We start from the raw sequence: 18388 nt of genomic DNA, 5'->3' as shown, positions 1-18388 counted from the left end.
GCTAAGTAGTAAAATAAACAAGTATCCTAATGACGATAATGACAGCATTTTTTTGCTATAGAAAGATAAAATAATGTGTGAAATTTTTTTTTTTTTGCCACATAAAGTTATGTTATATTAAAAAACAATTATTTACTTGCTCAAATTTTTTTATTTTTACTAAACCGGAACAGCTATTTACTATTAAAAAACATATACTTTTTTTTTTTGACGTAACTATTTTAATTAAAACGATTTTCCCGTCATCTGTTTATGCCCCGGCAGTCTAAACGGAAAACCTATATATATTTTTTTTGTGTAAGTATCCGGTTTCGCACATAAATCACACACAAAAAAATTGGTTTTTCTCTATGTACCCGTCGCTCGACATTTTGAACGAACACGACTTTTCTTTTCTCTCTGGGTCAAGTGTACATGTGTATTAGACATTCGGTGATGTTGTTTCCGATTGCCATTGACTTTGGACGTAATGGTTTTATTTTTTACTGAAGTTGGTTTTTGAGAATGGTCAGTTTGATTTTTCGTATTACCACCCGAAAACTTGACGGATGATGATTTTTTATTTTTTTTTTTCCACACAACATACTCGCGTGCACCACTGTTTTTTTTTTGCATTTTCTTGATTAATCGAAAGATTACTTTTTTTCAGTTTCTGCTATTTGCTAAATACATAATTGCTTAAAAGACTAGATTTTGTTCATTTATAGCAGTTTTCCTCCATTCAGTTCACAATACGTAGGTTTTTCTATGCTAACATAGAAAAAACTCTGTTTTCTGCGATAGCGTGGCATGAAGTGAGCTTTTCCATTTAACTCTGAAATAACCCTATTTATTTTGACTTTTCGGAAAAATTGTTTAAATAAAAAAAAATGTTGTATATTGAGACAAGATTTTAAAACCTTTTCATTTTATTTTTTGAAGGAACATGTTGGAAAAAAAAAAAAAAATTCAATGGAAAAGTTGTTAGTACCCATGTCGATTGCACCATAGAGTGTAGAGGTACTAATTTATAGGGTCCAATGTTTCGGGCCATTAGAAACATAAGGTTTCGAGATTGGTTTCATCTTTTAAAAAAGGCTTTAATATAATCTTAAGAAAACAAAATATTTTTAATAGAAAAAGGTTTTTTGTTGTTGTTTTGAAATAAGTTTTGAGATTAACGATCAAGTCATGAATGAAACGCAATTTTTTGTAGACAGTCATTGTACTAGTAACGTAAACCGGAGCGTGTTTGGCGTGATCCGTTGTTGTGATGGGAACTTGACTCTTCTGAATCCGGTTCAGAATGAAACAAGTCAATTGGTTTAGTTGACCATCCCGTATTTTTTTTAGTTTTCTTTTTGGGCGTTAAAAAAGGTAATGTTTTTGAAACAAATGCTGATTGATCTGATACCGAAATATGTTTGGTATTCTTTGGTAAAAGAAAATTTGACTTAAGTTGATTCAACCACGCTTGATCATTGAGTACTAAAGGTGTTGTCGTGCTAGTGGTAGAATCTTGATGGTTGGAAGTGTTTGAAGCATTACAATGGGGGGGTGTTAAAGGAATTTTGCAGGATATAGTTGAGTCTATAGATGGGTTTCGCTGATATGGTTGAGTGTCTTCATGTTGAATAATTCTACACAAAATTTTTGTAAAAAAATAAGAGTAATACAAAAAAATTAGTAAACAAAGAAAAGAATATCATGATTTACTTGTGGGATGCTACGTTAGGTTCTATTTCTTTCCTCAAAGACCAAAAGGAGGACGGTGTTTTAATGATGGAAGTTTCAAAAGTTGAAATTTTAGGCGTATTATACAAATTGGTATCATACGTATAAAATGACGATGTAGACTGATTTTTTTGAGTGATCGAATTTAACGTTTCATTGAAATTCGAGTTAGTAACGCTTGTGTTGCTGTGATGGGATGCCACTTGACATGTTTGAAAAGACGTTGAACGATTATAATGATTATGAAGAGAATTGCTAAAATCATACTTATCTGTGGAAGTATAGATTGAGTCTGGATGTTTTAAATGATGCAATTCGTGGGTAGATGATAGAAAATTTGAGGTCATCTCAGGTAAAGAATTGGAGTTATTATGTCTAAGAAGAGTAAAAAATATTTAAAATCTTAATAATTTTATTTTTTAACTTAAAAACATACTCAGAAAAAATACCAGTTGAAGCAGAAGGATTTGGAAAAATTTTCATAATTTGAAACCATTGAGCGTTTGGATTTTCCAACTGACGCCCATGACCTAATTCTAAAAGAACTTCTACTGAATCAATTGGATACTGTCGTATGACAAGTTGTGTATCTTTTTCCAAGGTTTTGTTCTGAAGTTTTATATCGTATGGTAGTATAAAAATATAAATATCGCAGGTAATTTTTTTTAATGTTTTTAAATCTGGCTCTGAAATACAAATACAATTCCCATACAATTTTGATGATCCTAGAATTAAATTATAAGGCGATTTGGCAGGAAGGGATTCCATGTTATCGTGGTCATAATCGTTCGCCTTCTTGTATTTAGATACATAAAGGCCCATGTATTCTAATGAAAACTTTACTCAACTAATGACCTGAATCAATTTATCTTTTTAAGGAAGAGAAAAAAAGTTCACCAAGCACTGGTCATCATTCTTCTTTGTCTTCCTTTATTTTTTTTTCTTTTTCCCAAATTTGTTTTCCGCATCGAAAAAATTGCTAGTCATACTGTTTTAAATTAGGTACTGCTTCTGTCACTATCTTTTAACAAAGGGGTTTCACGAGTCGATTACCATAAATTACAAATGATAATTCAATTCGTACCGTTCTAGTTTAAAAAAACAGGCAATCGGTGTTTAAAGTTTGATAAAAACCTTTTATAATAACAGCTTTGTTATAATTAATATTTGATTTAAAGACAAGCTGTTAAACTAAATTAGAAAGTTGTGAGTTTTTTGTTAAAAAAGACGATTCAATACATCATGTGCAATCAAGGCAAAACGCGCTTGAAAAAATTATTACACGATTTGTTACGTTTCCTAAAAAAATTGATTTTTGGATTAGTTCATTATTCTTCAAAAAAAATTCAAATTTTTGGAAACACCAACATTGTCGTACGCTTTGTTATCAAACAATGTATACATTACGGGCCTCCGAAGTTGGAGCGATATAACGAGGCTGCTGAGATAAAACGACTGGTGGAAGAGACAATGAGTTACATGAAAAAGATGCAGTAGTCGGATAATTAGAGGAGATTTGTGGTACTGTAGTATAGGTTTTAGTAGATTCTGAACAACGAGTAGTGTTTTCACTTTGTTGTTTAGCATATGTTAACGAGTCTATTGGAGTCACAACTATATTCGTTTCTTTCTGAGCTAGGATAAAGAATGGATTTAAAAGAATCAGTGCCAAGAACCATATTGACGTCAGAATGAACGGTATACATAAGGAAAAATCTTTTTCTCGGTATAACAGTGATTCGCTAAAAAAGTAGGATGCAAGTAATAAGAAAACCTAGTAAAACAAATTATTTAAGAAAAGGCATATAAATTGATTAATACAAAAATATCTTACATTGGATAAAAAAGAAAGAGATAAAACAATAGTATTCCAAGCAAGTATCCGATTGTCTTCATTGAAGATATCGCTGGAAACAATAAAAATAGCAGTAAGAACACTTGAAGATAACGCAGTGATTCTGAAAGACATTAAAAAGAAATTGATAAAACATTCCATGATTATACCAATGAACACAAGTAAAGAATTGACATACAGCAAGGAATCGTAGCGATCCCATATGAGTGGCTTAATTGTATAATAAGTATCATGAAAAATTTGCAAAGATGAAATGGAGTCATTTTGATATAAATAATACAAAACAGATGATCCTATTGCCAACCAAACATAAGAAAGGAAACGATACATTGCTTGACAAATCCACAAAAAACAATTAGACGATTGGATTCTGTTACACTTATTCTGAGATAGTAGTTTTGCAATTCTTGCACTAAGCATTAATAAGAAACTAGCTAAAAGAAATTGTGCAGGTATTGAAGATAAAGTGACAGATGACATAATTCTAGAGAGGATCTGAGACGGCTCGGAATGGTTGAAAGGCATAACAAACCATGCTTCATCACCTGACAATTCCGATGTACTATAAATATTAGTATAGTCTTTTACGTCACGTTCTATCGTGACGTTTCTTAAAACTGTCAACCATAGGCGGATGAAATCGCCTAAAGCTATACCTAAAAGTATCCAAGCATAAGCTAGAAAGCAGCCTACTTCAACTTTAGTTTGTGTTGATGCACAAATGACTATAATACTTAATAATCCACTTGTACCAGCCAATAAATGTTTGAAAGAAGGTAGACGAAAAGAGATATATACATTTTGTAGTAAAAATATATTACTAGCAAATAAGACTAGAAGGTGAAATGATCCGAAACGGGATTTATCTGAATGCATGGCCCAGTAGTACTAGAATGTAACAAGAAAACCTTTTTTTTTTCAAGAAGGAATAGATTATTTAAAAATTGTAACTTAGTTTTTGAAATTTTAGTAGCGATTTATTATTATATTAAAATATTACACAATGTCGAGGAAAGCACGAAAATTAAGAATTGATAAAACACTAACTAAAATTTTTGTCAATTAAACACAAAATCAAAACAATAGTAATTTAAAGTTATAGAACAACTCTTTTAAAGGTATTTAAATTAAAAAAAATTTGTGGAAATGTTGCAGTAAACTATGAGAAACAATATGTTTTCTTTATACGAAAAGAATCTCACGCGGTTCAAGCTCTTACAACGGCTGCACCTGAATTTTTTCGAGACGTACGCTTTGATAGAATGTATACATAAAGTTCATACAAATTTAATAGCTTTGCATCTTTAATCGTTATTCCACATACATGCGATATCAATGTAAAAGAATGCATAATGTTCAAGTTATATGCAGTATTCCAACTCAATTTTTCAAAACTATAGCTTTTCTTTATATCTTTCTCATAAACAACTATTTACAAAGAGACACAAATCTTTAGTGATACATGCAAACGTATAGTATTTTGTTCAATTTTAAAAATTGTGAATTACATCGAGTTATAAAATTTCTAAAGTATTATTCGTAGTTGTTTTTAGTTTTTGAGTGTGTCTTTATTGTTAACTTAATTGCGAGTAAACGTTGTAAACTCCATTCAAACATAAAACCAAAACGTTTAAGGAATTCAAAAAAACTATAAGAATACGTACTAGTGTATAATGTTATTTTTTTTTTTTACTAAGAAAATATCTCACGTAAAATTTTTTTAAAAGTTGTGGTCGACAAAGACAGGAACAATTCAAACTAACGTAAATGTTTTTGTTTCACTGTTTTACGTAATTTCAATAATTTATTAAAGGTTACAATGTGGTTGAATCCAACCTTTTTTTACTATATTTTAAATACATTATAACCCCGTTAATTTTTGTAAAACTTTTACGAACAAAATTTGCACTACAAGGTTTATAAAATTATTTGGAAAAATATCTTGTTTTTATTAAGATCAAAGTTCAAGGTTATCCTACGTGTTGGGGTATAAAAAGGCATCGATAGCTTTAACGGAAATAGCCTATAGTGTCGATCACTAAAAGTAACGATTCATTGTGACAGATACAAGTAAAATTTACATTTCCAAACATAGAAAATTTTTTTTTGAAAGTCTACGCAATGAAGCAGTACATTTATTGTGCATGATTATATTTTTTTCAATGCACAGTTAAAGACTGAGGCTCGTAAAATTTTTTTTTCTTTATTATGACATTTTTTTACAAAAAACATCTTCAATCTGTTGGTGACGGGAATACCGCAAAGCTGTACCACACTTGTAAATAATATTAAAGCTTGGTGATACTGTAAGAGACCAGGTTTTTATCATCCCAGAAACAAGATCCTGATTAAATGTGTTTGTAAATAAGTGCGTATATCGGATATCTTACGGCCGCAGTGCAATGAATTTTTTGGTCCACATTGTAAAACTGAACGCACGTGAATTTGGCGGGATTTCTAATTAGAGGTTGACAGACTCAGCAAGCCAAACAGTGAGAAGACGTACGTCATAGTATGCTCAACATGAAAATTTGGGGTAATATTTAAATTACTATTGTCTTCATATGACATTTCAAGTAAATTTTTTAATATTAGATGTTCGAGAGAACCGGAATTTGTGATTCTTAGGAGAGATATAGTCCATTCATTGCCAGATAGGTGGTGCACATGTAAGAGACCTTTAAGAGTAAGTGTAAAAAAAAATTATGTTGAAAATATATGTTATACTAAACACCCTACCGTGTCGGTGGTGAAAGCCTTGAAAAGGTTTTATATAGTCACATTTAAGACAAGTATTTACCAGTGAAAGTGACAAGACAAGCATGTCGCCCCTAATGTAGTAAAGCTAAATATGTGGCATAAAAAAGAGGAGATATGGTGGTTCACCGCAAACTTGTTAGAAGAATTTTTTCAAAAGAGTCTGCAACACTAGAATTCCTTGGAGTAACGTGGTCAGTAGTATTTAAATTATCACAAGTCTTGTATACGTGTGCGTCCTAAAAATATGGCAATAGTACCTTAATGTAATTGAACGCTTACATGCGATTGTTCTGTGATAAATTGTTTTTGCAACGGTAAGTGAATCGCATTAAATATCCAGTAATTCCATGTGTTTCTTAATGTTTTTTCAGAATGATTTTGAAATGGTCGGGGATGTAACTAACACGCCAAGTACAATTTTATTATTTGTCAGGAAAAAACGAATAAATTTTTATTTTTATTTACTATTGCTTCTGAATCCCAGTGCAGTTGAATGTTCACCGCTCTTTCTGTCATATTAAAGATATGTGAGAAGCCAAACAATTTCAGGAATCCGGCTCCTGCCCAAATAAATCCACGATTAGAGACTAAGGGGACGCATATAGAATTTTCAAGCAATGCTTTATATGAGGGACGAATGGAAATGTCCGCATAACAGGGAAAAGCTAGAGTCCAGCGTTTTGGACCTACCAGCTGAATGCTATTCTGTAACGATAGAAAAAATGTGAAAAATTAAAAAACACCTTGACAAGTTGCTCAGTTTTTGTTTTTAGGCGTCATATATTTTTTCAAAAAACGTTAAGAAGTTGAACATACATGCACAACATGTAAACTAGGCAATTTTCCGTAGAAGAGACTGTTAACATGGCCATTTGAAAACGTATCAATCATGAGAATAAGAAATTCCTTTGGTATAGCTTTCCATTGACTTTTTCGATGAAAGGACCAAAGTGTTATAATGATATTTTCGTTATTGTTAAAAGGAAAAAACAATTGAAGAAACTGTTAATAAAAAATGGTTTGTTATTTAAATGGCTAAGAGTTTGACATACATGTAGAGAGTGTATATCAACCAAAGGGTGGTTTTGAAAAAGTCGTATGAAAACTTGTCGCATATCGAGACAACGCTTTCTGTCTTTTTCTGTACAAACGCTTTGTGTCAGTGCTATTAATGACAATTGATAGATAAGGGAAGTTTATGTAATGATACTTTTCTTATGGTAGCAACCATGGAAAGTTTTACCGGTTGAAGTTCCTTTTTTGGTTTCCAAAGAGGAGACTAAGGTGAAAAAGTAAAGACAGTTTCTCTTGGTAATGACTGAGTAAAGGGATTTTTTTTGCTTAAACAATCAATTTAAAAAAGCGCAAAAAAAAAAAACGTCAAGAAAAATATCGCAGTCTGATATATATTTTACCGGATGTTGACAAATTCCCAAAACAAAATCTTCTTGTGGAGAGGCGGCATTTTTTAAAAATAATTTCTTCACAGTGGGACCGCATAACCTCTGGGTAGTATTTTTGAGATTATAAAGTTGATAGAAAAAAAGTCTACATTTTTTATCAATGTGAAAGAAAAAATTATGGTGTGTTTATTGAAATCAAACCGTTTCGCGTGGGATTCCTTGTCGTTATCAACTATCCAGAGGTTGCTCCCATCAAAAAACAATGTACTAAAAAAAGTATATTGTTTGGTATAAACTGATCTTAGTAAGTACCTCGTAGTAGAAGGAATTAAAAACATTTTATGTCTCCATGTGAAAAACCAGGGGCTAACATATTTTGTATCAACAGAGACCGCTTGGGGACTGTGTTCGTAAATTGGCTGTAACAACTTCTTGTTTGCTTGTATAAATTCTTTCCAATAGGCGAAGTAAAGTTTTTGAGGTATATATTTCTATTAAAAGAGATTATTCAAAGTGGCTTGTCAAAAAAATAAAAAAAAAATCCGTACTACAGCTTTATCCACACAATAAAATCGAGCTGTTCGAAAAATCTTAAGGACCATTACAATAGGTCGTAAAATACTTCTCCATGGTCTATATTCATAAAAAATAAAAACTTAATAAAAAAGAAAAATTACCTTAACGCTAAGGAGTGATATATTTCAAGAAAGCTAGTGTATGACGGTGTTCTCCATTGAAAATTTGAAAGAATTTTTTCAGCGTGAGGATGTGACGATATGTTAACATGGATAAGTTGAGATAAATTTTCGCTTAATGGGTGGCGAGCAAAAAGCATTGAGAGCCCCATTTCCCATAAATCACGTTGCTCAGGAATAAATACATACAAGAACGTATTAACTGCAGAAATAAAAAAAAGAATCATTTATACAAAAGATTGGTTACCTAAATGTTTTGCAGAGTTTAATAATGGAAAATTTTCACATGTATGAGATGTCTTTGAGAATAACACATGCCAAAGTAAGTTTTGGAAAGGTCGGTGAAGAGTTGTATAATGATGGTGGAAAGAGTATCCAGACTGACACACGTGAAGTAACTCTATTGTTCCGCTTTGTTCCATCTAGACACAATTTGAAAAAAAAATCATTTCGTTTCAATTTAACAAAAGTCTAGTACTTGTCGTAGTACATAGGAACCGTCAAAACAATGCGATTTTTGTTTCTCATTGGGAGAAAAGCAACGAATAAAAGATATATCAGTTTTTGACATATCGAGTAACAATCGGTCAACATCGCTGACAAACCTATTAATGTTAAATAAATTATATCAAAACATAAATTTTTAAATGCTTTGCACCGTTGTGAGATAGGAGTGAAGCGTCCGAATCCCGTTTCCTTCTCTTGTGAGAGGGAAGCAAAGTGGCGAACATGAGTATTATTAGATTTCATCATACATTTGTAGACTTCAGGATCTACCTGGAACAGAAAAATTTCAAAATACTATATTAAGATGTTGACCATTACTTTGTCATTATCCTTGAGTAACCAACCGTTGACATCATATGTGACGGTTCCCGCAAAATGATGTATCGAAAAATACTAGAAAAAGAAGGAAAGAAAACGTGAAATACTTTTATTAAAAATATTTCTTTTTGAAGTACCATATCACCAGTTTTTCCTGTAGAATCTAAAAAACATATATCCTTGTGTGCTTCGTGAACTGTCTGTAAGGAAAAAAAAACTTGCATGAAAAATTAAATTAAAAATGCATCTACCCCTAATTTTTTATAAAAAAGTAATTCATGAGATTTTTCAGCTTCTGTCAAATCACTTGATGCAAGGCGACCGACATCAACTAAATACGGTAGCACAGCTGGAACGCCTTTTCCTAAAAAAAGTTAATTAATTACAGCCTTTGTTAAGTTTGTAAACTTTTAAAGTACCTGTGATGCATTGAATCACTTTGTTTCCAGTTTTTACTTTAATAGGTTTCCAATTGATTTGTTCATCACAATACTTTTCTTGCTCAGCGACAATTAGCTATCAGCGTTGTAAAATTATTCTTTTAATGAAACAAAAATCGTTGACGAAAATTCTCACATGATGAACAAAAAATTGTTGTAACTTTTCATTAGCTAGGTTTATAAGCAGTTGTTCGAATGAATTATTTGGCATACATTCAAACCCGTAAATATCTAAAACTACTGCACCATAAACATTTATAACTATTTAGGTTTGAGTACTTGATATGTGTTGATTTTCCTGAGGAGTAATGGCGTTAAGTTTTTTCACAATAATATCTTCGAACAACTTATAGTACAACCAACGCATAATTGTACGCGTCATGGCTACTCGAGCACATAGCGGACGAGGAGTCATATCTCCTCCTCGACATATTTTTCTGTATACGGGAGAATGTATCACACCTTTATTTCGCAACTATTGCAATGACCTGGTACATATAAGGGAAGCAAAATCGTTTAATGGAATTCCTAAGACAGTAGTTGCAATGTTCATTACATCTGGAAAAATGTTTGCTAAGGCTTCGAAAGAAATTTAAAAACATACCGTTTTCTTTTAACATTTCAAAAGTCTCCAAATCAGATTGGGTAAGTCGACTTAAATGTAAAATGCCAGCCACAATGCGATATATATCAATAATTTCACAAGAGGTAAAGTCGTGCGCAAGTAACGATTTCTCCAATAGATTAAAGTTATTTTTGTCAGTATCATCTAAAGCTGATAAAACATGTTTTAATTACAATCGCTAAAAATCGTTTATACAAGAAATTCCGTAGGTCACTCCATTAAAATTTGGTAGTATATTATACACTTTTCCATCGCTTGTGAGACCTAGGTCCCGCAGTAACGTCTGATCTCCTCCTTGGACGAAAGTAATGAGACACCAAAAATAAAATTAAAATACCTTTTAATAGAGCATAAAAAATGTGAAAATTCCTTTCGTCATTATCCGGGTGTGTTATGCGAGAACGCTCTAAAAGGTATGTTTTAACTCCAGACCCTTTCAATATGCCATTTCTAAAATAAAGTTTATTCAGTCTTCCAAAACGACTGCTATTATTGTTACGACATGTAACTGCGTTTCCGAAACACTCCAAAATTGGATTCATTCGGCTAAGCTTTTGGTAAATTTCATCATGACAGGTATATATGTCCTCGTTTGGATCTGCAGAACAAATATAATTTCTTGCTGCAAGATAATTCATAAGTAGTTTAGCAGTTTCTGTTTTTCCTGCTCCCGAATCCCCGGAAATTATAATGGTTTGCTTTACACTATTGACACAAAGACGACGGAAACACTTCTCTGATATTGTAAAGGGATGAGGAGGAAGTTCGAAAATGTTAGTCGTTTCGTTTTTAAAAATTTGAGCTGCATTAAAATTATATGGCTCTTGAGAAAAAGGATTGATGCATAAAAGAACAGATCCTGCAAATGTGTAAACTAAAGGCTTTGGACTTGCGAAATATCTTAAACGTAAAGTTAACAAAACAGAAGAGGGAGCAATTGTCAGCAAATTAATACAATTATCAACTTTGTAGAAATTAAAAAATGTATTCTGAGTTTCTTCATCAATTTTGTTATTGTAGCCCTTCACAATGGACAAGAAGATATCATCTTTCATAAGAGGTTTTATACTACAGATAGTTTTCAAACATTTTTCTTGTACGTAAAAAGTACAATTTGGAACGTTATACTCAAGTTGTGTATTTTCACTTTCAATTTTACGTTTTCTAGATAAATATTCTACCCATTTCATAGCTTTTCTACAATCGAAATGCCCATCTACAAAATATACAAAGAAAAAAAGCGTGTTTTTTTAAAATGAATAATCTCATGTTTTTTACCTATGTTATACGAAAAAATAATAATTTTAACTGTAGACGGTGTCGATGTTTTTTCAATGTAGGCAAAAGTAAACCCCTGAGAAGCTCCAATTGTCTTGTCGTCCACCCAAAAAAATCCTGGGATTGAACCCAAACAAGGACATGTCTCCTGTTTTGATATACAATTTTTTAAAACCGATCCATCAATTTTTCCATTAATTTCATGCGGACTAGACATCACTGGTAAGGCAACGAAGCCGTTGTATTTTCAGTGTTCTCTTTCTGAGTACTCAAAACAAATTAAATGCGTAATACAAATATTTTATAAAAAATTAAAATATTTAAAGAGTTTCAAATTACTATTTGTATGCTAGAGGTTTGGTATATCGATATCGTTGAAACGATAAAAGAAATTTTTATCATACAGATACTTGCCGCATTTCCTCAACGATGTCGTAAAACAACTAACTGTAGCGAGTTTTGTTGCACAAGAAGAAATGTATAAAATATAACTATTGTGTTTCATGAAGTGTTTGAAAACCTATTATCGGGTATGATAATTATGTCGTTTGTTTGACACCCGTCTATTTTTCTTGTATAATTTTTTTTTAGACATCGTAAATAATAATTAAACAAGCTATTGCACAATAATCTTTCCCGTAGATACACGCTTAAGAAAAAACATTCAGTGCTTAGTTACAAAAAAAAATTCCCTATAAATTGAGCTCACATGAAGGTTACCTATTCACCAGCTGTGATAAGTTTTTAGGCAGTCACACAATCCACTTATTGGATTATTTTCAACTTCCTACTTAATGAAACAAATTTTTTTTAATACGTTTGATTTTGTAGTGCGTTTATGGTGAGAAAAAAACGTAAACATAGTGAGTATGTTTCGAATAAAACAAGAAAACTACAATTTTCGTTAGAAATTGATAAAAAAAATTGTTCTGGATTTGACAAGACAAAAAAAGGGAATGAGATCTACGATCAAGATTTATCCTCAAGTCTTCACATGGATCATTGTACTTTACTGTAAGACTTCACCTCATTGGTAAATGTGTCACTCGTTTTTTAAATTTTTCTCGTAGAAACACAGAAACAACCCCAGTGCCATCATGTCATGTCGATCAAGTTTTTCAGGAAACAGAAAATAATCTTTACACCCTTTTTTCTATGCTAGCAATTGTTGATTCAATGGACGAAAACATTAAGCTACTACAAGAATCTATAGACAAATACAACCCGTAGAATGTTGTCAAAGACTATTTACACGGAGCTGTTTATTAATTAAACGTTTGTTTGGTGATGAAAAATACCCGTTGCATTTCGAATATATTGAATAAGATTTTCTTTATACTGCTTATGTATAGCTAATACAGGAGGCCAGGATAAGTTTTTGTTATGTGTTTTTGTAGGAGAATTTTTTTTTTCTAAAAGTTCTTCTTTCCATGTACGAAACTGTTAAATTTGAAACATGATGATACATAACATTATGTCTTTGTTTTAAGAATATATAAAACGAACCGCTTTAGATAACACGTTTGATGATGAAGGAGTTTCAGAATTCATAAGTAACCAGCCACTACGAGCGCGGTTTACAGCTAATGAAAAAATGTCAAGATCACTATCTTTAGAAAATTCGAATAAGCAAGCAGGAGTCATGCGAACACGGCGACGTTCACTTTCCCAAATTCGAATTTGACAAGAAACATTGCTAGGAACCAAAGGTTTTCCTATAAGACACATATACTTATTGAAATAACAAAACAAAAAAAAAGTACCACTAGAATAAGCGTTTGAATAAATTGAGGGATGCGCATGGGTTGCAAAGAAATTAATAATTTGCTCTGCATTAACGCCTTCTTTCAAAGCTTTCATTATGCTGTTTCTAGAAACCGTTGAAACAATCATGTTTGGCATGATCATTTGAACTTCAGACAGTTGTCCTACAACAGTCGTTAGAATGAACATAGCCTAATAGTTTATTTTAAACAAAAATGTTACCAATTAAAATAGGTAGGAACGAGGTTGAAGGTGCATATGTATAAATTTTAAAATTAGATTCGACAATAATTCCATATTCGTCCACTCGAGATTGTTGATTTATTTGTTCTGTACGGGAAAGAATTTCAATATTAGAGACTACCAAAAAATTCATTGTTTTCATGAAACTTTAAGTATTTGTATTGGTATGTTATAAGAAGTAAAAGTTTTAATATAATAAGATGCAGTGTACCTATGTTGAGTATTTGTTTTTTTCAATAAAAATACTGTCAAAGTAGCCTTTTTCCTTACCTCCGCTTTTTTTTTCTTCCTGTGCAAAAAATTCACTGTAAGCACTGTGATACAACTCTGAAGGAATAGATAGACAATGATCTGGAGTGTTGAAAGGATAAGAAGATGTGTCAGAAGCTTTTTCGGAATCAATTTTGTTAAGAGGGCGTAAAAAAGCAGTCAAATTTGATACACTGGATAAGATATGAAAAGAGAAAGCTAATAAAAATGTAATAGCAGACAAAAATAATGGTGGTTCATTTTTGAAGCCAAACGCCTTACATGAAGATGTTTGTAAAAGTTTTGCTAAGGGTGTCGGAAAAAAATGCTTGGAACCTATATTTTTATATAGCCATACTAATCCAATACTTTGAGCAAATTCTATAAATCGTTTTTGGGAAACGGTCAATATACCGAGCGAACAAGGCTTTATAAAAAAATACAACAAGAACAATAATTTTTTTTTTCTTTATTTAAAGTATTTAAAAAGAAATTAATTCCATTCATAACATAACTTACTTGACCTATAGCTACATCAGATAAGGTAAAAAGAAGGCATAAAACTTCAAGTGTTTGACGAGATGCCAGTTCATTTGAAAAAGAAGGTGGCGTTTGTGTTGTTAAAATAGAAGGGATACCTGGTGAATCTTGCTGTCTATTCGTTGATACTGACGTATCCATGTCAGTTGAAGTGAAAAGACCATAGTGTAAAGCTTTTACATATTCAGTACACAGAGACAAAACTTGCTGTCGACGATCGTTAAGAAGCCATTGAAACGACTTGTTATGCTGTGATTCGTTTGTTTGCACATTATTCGATATGTGCCTAAGATTAAAGTGAATCATTTTGACATATGGATGGATAAAAATATTATTCGTTGTGGAACTCGTGCTTACACATTTATGTTTTCAAGTGCAACATCAACATCACAAAGATTTAGACGCTTTAAAACAGTTAACAGATCTTTGTTAAGCAAGACCGGTGGAGATGACGAAGCATCGAAAGAAACATCAGGATGTAACGATATTTGAATCAACCATTGAATGAGCTAAAGATGCAACATATCCTTAAGACTAGTTACTTTGTTATATTGGTTTGAGTAATAAATCAAGCATTTAGACTCACATGGTTCCAATGAGATATAGCATGCGAGTGAAGGGTTTCACGGGTAGGAAAATGCTTGGGTAACTTTCCTTGAGTAACAGGTATTGAGGAAAGGCCTTTGCACAACAAAACCTTTAATGTTTTTTGAAATACAGGATGAAGTTGATAACGAATATCCGCGATATTAACTTGCTTGTTATTCCCGGAAATAGATGAATTGCAAGTTGAAATAGCAGCTCCAGTATTAGAGCAGGTTTGAGCATTTCTTTGTTGAGATTTGACGACAGAGGATGAAGGAGATGAAGGATTGTTATTTGAATGGGTTGGGTTAGTTTTGTGCAATGAACCAGACGCACTGCTAGTGCTCCCATGCTGATGAATTGTAACGATTCGTAGGCTACGAAGATGGTTCAAAACTTTTATTGTTGATTTTCGGTCACCTCCCTGCCATATAATAAAAGGTTCCCATCGAACAAGATCCGATAAATCTTGTAAGCGAAGTATTGTTAGTTTCTCGGCATTATTAAGACTATGGAACAGTGCTAAAACGACGCCTGCATCCGCGTATAAATAATTGAAATATTTTTGATGAACCAAACGTCTTAAAAACGATATTAAACTGTAAGAGTCATTCTCGTTTTCACCGTCATTTATTGACGGAAATGAAGTTGAGCTGCTTTGCAACGACCGATCATGTTTATAACGTTTGGAGGGAGTTCCTGAGCTTGTGACATTGGAAATGATAGAAGGATCTCGTTCAGAACATGATGAATCCATTTTCTTTTCACTCAATATTTTATACGTTCTCAATCATACAAATTTTAAATACGCGAACAATTACTTAATATTCCTCACAACAATTTGTCCCTTGCCTTTAATCGCTTTATTAAGCAAAAATACTTATTTCATACTGTAAAACAAAGAAGATTAAATCTCTAAAGATAGAAAAATTCTTGTGTAGTAGAATTCAAACTAACACAGTCAGTATGAGTTTATCTATCTATGATACTAGTAGAAATTTCGTTGCGTTTTGAATCTGTAAGACATGACGCGCAAGACCGTACGATGCGTCAAAAAAATATTTTTCCACTCTTGTATCTGGTTTGCAGAAATTACCAATGTTTCGACTGATAAAAAAACTTAAAATTGTTTATTATTTTTTGCTAAAAAATCATAATTTTAATTTTTTTTTTAAGTTGCTAAATATCGTACATGAACCATTTTTCGGGAGAGTTTTAAATCTTACTAAAATCTTTATCTAAGATAAATAAGTGTATTTAACTTACTCAATAACGAATAGTTTCATATTTTTAATATATGACATACGTTTATAATACAACAGGTAGTAGTTTTGGAATTCTTTATAAACACATGAAAGCATTGTAATAAATCCATCTCTTTTCATAATACAAAACCGTATGAATACTATTCTCTTGAACTCTTTGTTCTAACGTAGAATTATCAATGCAGAGTTTTGAACACTTCTAATGTGCAAATGACTTTAACGCTTTAAAACCCTACAACTTTTATCTTATACAGAATACGATTATCATTGTTTTCACAGTTCTTTACAGTTAAATGCGCTACAAGAGTATCATAGGTTACCTAACAATTATTTCACGGACTATTACTTTAAGAAAATAAAAAATTTTTTTCTTTGTTTGACTTGGCTGAAGATAAATTTGTTCTTTTTAAGCGTGAACGTATGTGAATAAATACTCACCACTACTTTTTTCGTTCCAAAGTTTTAATATATTACTTTCAAGGTTCTCAACATGTATAGGTTATCAGAACAAACAAATGAGAAAATTATTTTTATACTGTTGCTTGTAGAACTGCCTTGAAGTTTTATATTCAACGCACAACGTAGAAGAATATTTGTTATCCTTCTTGGTAGAACGTTTAAGATTTATCTCTGTAAATATGTTTCTTGATTTATTTTCTGATCACGCGCCTTTGTTCAGCTTTCAGTCAATTGTACGGTTCAAAACATTAATTTCTTTTCATATACTAAATATATTGACTCGCGAGCGCATAACGCACGAGTGTGAGGCTAAAAGTTTCTCCTCCTAATGTATCTAGTAGTTTAGGTAAAATTAAACCGAAATCAAGTTAGTCTGTTAGTAGGCTAACGACCGAGTCTAAAGTACTTGATTGTTTAAAGTAGTGGAGTCAATTAATTAGGTCGCTGTCCATAAAAGTTTTGTATAGTTCAACTTGTTGTCTTTGATGTTCATTGGAAGGCGTGATTGGCGAGACTTCTACCTAAAGATTAGAAGGGTTGTAAACCATTTCACAAAAAAAAAGTTGGTTAATCATCTGCCGTCGACCTAGGACTTAACTTACATGAGAATTCGAGCGATGACTTTCTAAAATGTCAAAAAAGCTCCTCTTTTATTTAGTGTTTTGTTCAGAGATCGTTTTGAATGACGTAACGGTAAGCTACGCAAAGAGTATATTAGTCTGCTAGAGTTCAATTTATGGTCGGTCATCCATCCAAGACATTAAATGGCTAGCGTCCTTACCCATGTTTTAGGAGATAGGAGTTTCTGTTTGAAATGTTTTCTAGTCAATCGCCTGGAGTTAGTCTGGTAGTAGGCTAAGGCTAAACTTCAATGATTAGTTTCTTAAGCATTGAAAACACTCTCGGTTCGTTAGGTATTCCCTCCTTAGACAACCTGTAAAGTCGAATTCTGCTCTCTAAAAAAAATAACCGTTATTTTAACAATTTGGTTTTCAAGGTTAGGAATTAGTTTATGCGCTTCGGTCATCGAGAGTTAAAAAATACTCGTTTTTTTTTCGCTTATTGGAAAGGTTATATGAGTAGAGTTTTCACCCAAGACCTTAAAGAAGGGAACCTCTTTTTACAATGGGCTTTAATCAATGTCTCGAATCAATCTATGAATAGGTTGAAACTAAATCCTACGGATACGTAGCCTGGACAACCCCCCTAACTAGCCGTCTCATTGACTATTCCCTTTTAGTTATAGGGGGCCAAGTCTAGTTATAAGCTCTCAAAAGATGTTTTATAATGTAATTGTTTGGAATTAGTCTAGCAGTAAACTTGAATCGAATCCTAGTATCATTTGTCCAATCGACAAAAAATTTCTCTTGCCATTCACTAGTTTTTCCAGCATTAAGCTACAAAAACTACTGATCAGTTATGAAAAGATTTTCGTAATGTAAATGTTTTTGTTGAGAAAAAAATTTTCATGATTTTCTTTTGAAAAATCGTGTTTAACTATTGTATTTATTAATTAATGTGAGACTTAGGTTAGTAAAATGTTTTACTTGAGACGTTATTTCTTTGATTTTCAAATGAGGAGTAGTTTTTTGAAAGGCTAACAGTACTATTACGGATATTGTAATATCTTGTTTAGGAACATGAAAAACCAGTTAATTTGTTTATCTTAATTCACTGTTTAATTACGTT

At 32.0% G+C, this 18388-nt stretch overlaps 2 protein-coding genes and 2 long non-coding RNA genes across 12 annotated transcripts; 2 read left to right on the top strand and 2 right to left on the bottom strand.

The window, feature by feature from the left end:
• Positions 1 to 39: 39 nt before the first annotated feature.
• On the bottom strand, positions 40 to 11920 carry LOC128883405 (uncharacterized). 7 transcript variants are annotated; one of them, XM_054135728.1, is made up of 33 exons: positions 11595 to 11920; positions 10654 to 11532; positions 10512 to 10610; positions 10296 to 10466; positions 10180 to 10249; positions 9971 to 10128; positions 9828 to 9928; positions 9671 to 9767; positions 9503 to 9615; positions 9389 to 9451; positions 9252 to 9326; positions 9085 to 9203; positions 8905 to 9031; positions 8674 to 8848; positions 8409 to 8628; positions 8280 to 8364; positions 8044 to 8222; positions 7933 to 7998; positions 7744 to 7876; positions 7539 to 7668; positions 7381 to 7469; positions 7145 to 7330; positions 6794 to 7033; positions 6608 to 6727; positions 6455 to 6564; positions 6308 to 6399; positions 6075 to 6246; positions 5959 to 6025; positions 3747 to 5912; positions 3548 to 3671; positions 2150 to 3487; positions 1696 to 2088; positions 40 to 1619 (listed from the first exon to the last, which is right to left on the bottom strand). In XM_054135728.1, the coding sequence occupies exons 1-29, from the start codon at positions 11809 to 11811 to the stop codon at positions 5775 to 5777; spliced, it is 4491 nt and encodes a 1496-aa protein (XP_053991703.1). In that variant the 5' UTR covers positions 11812 to 11920; the 3' UTR covers positions 40 to 1619; positions 1696 to 2088; positions 2150 to 3487; positions 3548 to 3671; positions 3747 to 5774. The 7 variants fall into 7 exon arrangements, with proteins under 7 accessions (XP_053991703.1, XP_053991706.1, XP_053991708.1 ...); XM_054135731.1 differs by having other exon boundaries at positions 7381 to 7493; positions 7572 to 7668; XM_054135733.1 differs by having other exon boundaries at positions 7572 to 7668.
• A 75-nt stretch (positions 11921 to 11995) lies between these two features.
• On the top strand, positions 11996 to 12805 carry LOC128883409 (uncharacterized). Its single transcript, XR_008458934.1, has 3 exons — positions 11996 to 12124; positions 12186 to 12608; positions 12665 to 12805. It is a non-coding gene; the product is annotated as an uncharacterized LOC128883409 (long non-coding RNA).
• Positions 12806 to 12853: 48 nt separating this feature from the next.
• Positions 12854 to 16027, bottom strand: LOC128883406 (uncharacterized). 3 transcript variants are annotated; one of them, XM_054135736.1, is made up of 8 exons: positions 14977 to 16027; positions 14748 to 14899; positions 14370 to 14676; positions 13872 to 14277; positions 13581 to 13688; positions 13358 to 13522; positions 13101 to 13309; positions 12854 to 13034 (listed from the first exon to the last, which is right to left on the bottom strand). In XM_054135736.1, exons 1-8 carry the CDS (start codon positions 15730 to 15732, stop codon positions 12864 to 12866), a joined length of 2274 nt encoding a protein of 757 aa, XP_053991711.1. In that variant the 5' UTR covers positions 15733 to 16027; the 3' UTR covers positions 12854 to 12863. The 3 variants fall into 3 exon arrangements, with proteins under 3 accessions (XP_053991711.1, XP_053991712.1, XP_053991710.1); XM_054135737.1 differs by having other exon boundaries at positions 13101 to 13522; positions 13872 to 14069; positions 14133 to 14277; XM_054135735.1 differs by having other exon boundaries at positions 13101 to 13522.
• A 492-nt stretch (positions 16028 to 16519) lies between these two features.
• Positions 16520 to 18215, top strand: LOC128883476 (uncharacterized). Its single transcript, XR_008458996.1, has 3 exons — positions 16520 to 17392; positions 17457 to 17696; positions 17770 to 18215. It is a non-coding gene; the product is annotated as an uncharacterized LOC128883476 (long non-coding RNA).
• The last annotated feature ends 173 nt before the right edge of the window (positions 18216 to 18388 follow it).

Source organism: Hylaeus volcanicus, unplaced genomic scaffold (genome assembly GCF_026283585.1).
Source record: "Hylaeus volcanicus isolate JK05 unplaced genomic scaffold, UHH_iyHylVolc1.0_haploid 12221, whole genome shotgun sequence".
NCBI lineage: Eukaryota > Metazoa > Arthropoda > Insecta > Hymenoptera > Colletidae > Hylaeus > Hylaeus volcanicus.
This window is presented reverse-complemented; position numbering and strand designations above follow the sequence as displayed.

Bases quoted from the DNA above. Each gene is read 5' to 3' on its own strand.
- LOC128883406 (XM_054135735.1), bottom strand. From the start codon at position 15,732: ATGGATTCATCATGTTCTGAACGAGATCCTTCTATCATTTCCAATGTC. The intron at 14,900-14,976 runs GTGAGTCTAAAT...TTGCATCTTTAG, and splicing joins CTATATCTCATTGGAACCAT to CTCATTCAATGGTTGATTCA. The intron at 13,523-13,580 runs GTAACATTTTTG...CGACTGTTGTAG, and splicing joins GTTCCTACCTATTTTAATTG to GACAACTGTCTGAAGTTCAA.
- LOC128883405 (XM_054135728.1), bottom strand. From the start codon at position 11,811: ATGTCTAGTCCGCATGAAATTAATGGAAAAATTGATGGATCGGTTTTA. The intron at 7,999-8,043 runs GTACTTACTAAG...TACTTTTTTTAG, and splicing joins TTAATTCCTTCTACTACGAG to TACATTGTTTTTTGATGGGA. The intron at 6,247-6,307 runs GTAGGGTGTTTA...TTACTCTTAAAG, and splicing joins AGGCTTTCACCACCGACACG to GTCTCTTACATGTGCACCAC.